This window comes from Lolium rigidum, chromosome 2 (assembly GCF_022539505.1).
Source record: "Lolium rigidum isolate FL_2022 chromosome 2, APGP_CSIRO_Lrig_0.1, whole genome shotgun sequence".
Taxonomy (NCBI): domain Eukaryota; kingdom Viridiplantae; phylum Streptophyta; class Magnoliopsida; order Poales; family Poaceae; genus Lolium; species Lolium rigidum.
Window position 1 is genome coordinate 110,177,973 of NC_061509.1, and position 4,133 is coordinate 110,182,105.

General features: G+C 47.1%; 1 protein-coding gene across 6 annotated transcripts; it reads left to right on the forward strand.

The window, feature by feature from the left end:
* The first annotated feature begins 1,168 nt into the window (after window positions 1-1,168).
* On the forward strand, window positions 1,169-3,883 carry LOC124692223. 6 transcript variants are annotated; one of them, XR_006999414.1, is made up of 8 exons: window positions 1,169-1,279; window positions 1,378-2,154; window positions 2,266-2,359; window positions 2,459-2,545; window positions 2,665-2,746; window positions 2,831-2,942; window positions 3,333-3,415; window positions 3,524-3,883. XR_006999414.1 is itself a non-coding variant. In XM_047225541.1 (6 exons), the coding sequence occupies exons 1-5, from the start codon at window positions 2,296-2,298 to the stop codon at window positions 3,396-3,398; spliced, it is 411 nt and encodes a 136-aa protein (XP_047081497.1). In that variant the 5' UTR covers window positions 2,176-2,295; the 3' UTR covers window positions 3,399-3,415; window positions 3,524-3,883. The 6 variants fall into 6 exon arrangements, 1 of the variants encoding a protein (XP_047081497.1); XR_006999417.1 differs by lacking the exon at window positions 1,169-1,279 and having other exon boundaries at window positions 1,286-1,761; window positions 1,893-2,154; XR_006999418.1 differs by lacking the exon at window positions 1,378-2,154 and having other exon boundaries at window positions 1,175-1,279.
* Window positions 3,884-4,133: the final 250 nt, after the last annotated feature.

The window sequence follows — 4,133 nt, forward strand, 5'->3', positions numbered from 1 at the left end:
TTTTCTCCGGATTAACAGCTGTGTGACACGTACCCTTTTACTGATTTGCTTTCCATCGCCACTTTCATGTGTGCAATTTAGGTGCTCCGTGCTATTTTTCAGAGGTGTTGTGTTGTCCACACCTACAATCTGTTTTCTCTCCTGGGGATCCCTGTGAGTGGATGTAGTCATTTATGGTGGGTCCATATCCTTAATTACCACAGCACCGCTTTGACCACCGCTCTGTCTATGGAGAAAAATCTTGCCCCCACTAGACCCTCCTCTGATTTCTCTTCTTCACCGCACGTCCCGCCCCACCTTACGGCCCCGCATCACCGGCGACACCCCTTGCTGCCACAGCGGAGGGGATGTCGTGCCGTAGCGACGTCCACCGGCACGGCTCATCTTCATGGCCGTCGCGAGGCTGGTGGCCGCTCCATTCCGTCTCGCAGCCTCCCGCGCCCGTGCCTCGCCGGCACGGCTCGCCTTGGGCCCGTCCCGACGGCAGGGCCGACGCCGCGGAGGTGGACGAGGCGAAAGAGCCGACGGTGGCGGCAGGAAAGGGGTGACGGAGGGCAAGGCGAGCTGTTGCGCCGCGGGAGGCTCCGCCACGCCGCCGCCGACAAGCGCGACGAGGCCCGTCGCAGGGAGGGCCGCGCCAGGCAGCCGTCGACTCCGCTGCCTCGCCGCCAGCGAGCATGGGCCGTGAGGAAGAGGCGCGTCACGGGGAGGACTCCGCCACGCCGCCCGTCTTTTCTCGGTCTCTTTTCTCTTCTTCGCGCGGATCTTTGCGTGGGGCTGAGCCTGCGCGTGGTGGTCGTCGGCTTCATGATGGTGGAGGGGTTACTGATGGGCGGGGATCCGGGGATGTGGCGGAGAGTCCGTGGAGGCCGCTCAATCTCCAAGCGGGTAGTCGGGGCGTCCTCTCTGCCGCGACCGCGTTGCTCGAGGCCGCACTGAGCTGCTCCTCCAACCCGAGTCCACCCCGTCTTCGTCCCGCGCGGACGGAGGCGTCAAGAGACAAGCTCCACTTCCCGCAGCTCCGGCCACTGCCGTACCCGGTGGCCGCTCCCCTGCGAACCCAGCGGCGATGGGGGTGCGCGTCCGCGTCCACCTGGGCGCCGGCGCCGCGGGAGGAGGACATGACGGCGGAGGCCGAGGCGGAGTGGTGCAGCGCGCCCTCGTGCGCCTCGCCGCTGGCGTACTCGGAGAGCGCGGCGTCCTGCAATCGAGCTAGCTGGCTCAGTCCGCATCTCCGGCGTCATTTGCTGCAACAATACTTTTCCTTGATTTGCATCAGGTACTATGCTTCGTCCCATCCTATTTCCTTGCCACGGTTTTAATTTCTCCTTAAAATATTGTGAGAAGAAGACATAATGAAATTACATTTGGTAACAGTTAAGGTTTTTATAATAAGAATCTGAAGATGGATTGCACGCCTCTTAAAGGATTTATCTCGGAATTCCTATGGATGGAAGGTCAAGGTCCGGTTTGCTAGGATCTGGGAGCTCAGAAATACAGATCAGGGGATTCTCTTCTCACTTGATTATGTCGTCGCTGACCAGCAGATTAGATCTATTTGCACTGCTTTCCTATCTACCAGATTGTTTAGATCTAATGTATCAGTCAATCTGTTCGTGTGCCCGCTCTCGCATCACGTCCCTTTCTTTGTAGTGTCTCACGCTATGTGTGCCTATCTTCCGTTTTTCTTTTCTCATTTTCTTATTGTATGTTTGGTGCACGCGACTAATATGGCCTGTTACAAGTCAAATTGATAAATAGGTAAACTTTCTTTATTGTTGTCATCTCTCTCATTGTTGCTCGGCTTAGTGATTCTCTCGATTTGCCACTATATTGCTCTACTTTATTATTACAGAATTTACTTTCTTCTTTGTTTTTGCAATGCTTTACAGAAAGGCACAATGGAAGGTTTAGTTTTTGGAAATAGGGTGGATCAGTTTAAAGATCAGTTAAAGGAAGGGTCTGTTTACATCATGGAGAAATTTGATCTATATGGTCCTAGAAAGAGCTACATATCGGTAGATCATCCTTTGAGGACCTGTTTTACTCTAAGAACTGTGCTGACACCGCCGGAAAATTTTCCTATGTTTGCGTATACTGTTCTGCTGTTTAGCATGCTGTCAGATTGCATTGATCAAAATATACTCCTATCTGGTAGGAATATAGGTGATCCTAACATTGATTTATTCCTCTATTCTCTATTTTTTTTTTGGGCAGAATTAGTTTTGTGCTGTGTTCATTTAGCTATTCTGTGTATATTTACAGATGTTGTTGGATTGGTTAACAAAGTGACGGATGTCTTTCCTCCCTCTGGTAATGCTAAAAGTCAGAAGCGGCAAAAACATATCACAGATGACAGGTGCTACTCACTGCTATTCTTTATTTTTATTTATTTATCTGGGCAGCCATTTACTACTTCTAATTATTTTCTACTTCATATTGGTGTTATTTTATGAAGCGAGCACGCCATTGTTAATTTGTGGAGGGGAGCAGGCTGATTTATCTGATGCTGATGGATTAATGGAGGAATCAAATGAAGAACCAAGTATTGTCTTATTTGTCAGTATGACTGACTCTCACCTCTACTTTTCGTGCTATCTTCGGCTACAATTTTTCCTTCTTTCCTTGTTCCTGCTAACTGTGACCTCTAATAATGCGCTACAGGTTTGCTGGCTTTCAAAAGTACATATGTTACAAGATGGTATGTGAATATGCCGATTCCAGAGAATGCCGCTGTCCGAGATAGGTCTGCTCTCTAGGAAACTAGCTCCTGTCGCATGTTGAGGTAGCTACTCTTTTGAATAACATGTCTGTTCTGCATATGCCATAGGTCCAAGCATCTGCCGTGGCGTATCGAGTTACACAGTGGAAACCAAGGTCGCACTGAGCCGAAAGTATCGACTATCGCAGAGATTGCGACCTTTGAGTCTAATTATATTATGGTATTATCAACGCCTTACACTCAGTCCTTCTCCCTTGCATTCTCTCTCTAAATCAGTTGGTAACTGTATTTAGGGTAAATGTTACAAGCTATCCATTAGAATTAGTGAGGTTCTCTCAGACAAAGCCTGGTATTACATAAGCTGCACAGAATGTTGTTTCTGGCTATGGCTACTATACCTGAAAATTTGTGATGTCTTATGTCCTGTGTGCCCGCATAATAGATCACGTTATGGGTTACCTGAGGATTAGTTCATCTTTGCATGATTAATCGTCTATCAAAGATGGATCCATAATTATTTGATGCGTTGTAACTTTTCATTGTCTGTACTTTTTGTCGAAATCATATATGGATTATTCATTATGTTAATGTTAGATGACTCTCTTTGAAGGTGTGGTATTGTCAAATGCGTTCCAATCAGTGTGTTGTGGCTCTCAAGGTTTCCAGGCACCGGTGAAATGAGAGTAAAAGAACGTAAGCGGATTAAATTTATTTGTTGCCTGAGCTTTTCATCTGGAAGAGAGGAATCACGTGAACCAACTGAATTTAACATCCATAATACTTGAATGATGTTTTATACAGATCCTGCTGTAAGAGGAGTGACCCTAATCAGATCATATTCACAGATGTTGCCATGTAACATGAGCATATCCGAGGAAGCGAATTAGCAGATCTTTCTCTTCAAATGTATGCAATCAGCCAGTTGTTTGATTTGCCAAGAAACCATTATCAGATCATATTCAGATGCTTTAATCACCTCTACACGTATGCAGTAACCGAATAATCACATCAATTCATACAGATACTTGGTCCATATTTTGGGTCTTTGGGAACTGCATGACCCTCTGCAATGTACACATACACCTGGTACTAAACATTCTATGGGTTTATTAGCTGGTTCCCTCTTCTCAGATATATAATTACTGCCCATCATGTTTATTACTCCCCAGCATGGTTCATTTAGGCAGTAATTTTGATATGCTCTGCTCAGAAACTGTATCAGGTTTGGAACCTTTGATATGAGCCTTTTCAGGTAAAGAAAGATGACAATAAGATCCTATATGACAGATGAAGGGTGTGAAATCCCTGCTGTGTAGACAAAAGCTAAGTTTTATGTCCGCGTGACTGCCACTGTCCCTTACTCCTGTTCTATCCCGTGTGGAGTCCTACTTATGTACTTACGTGTGCCAAC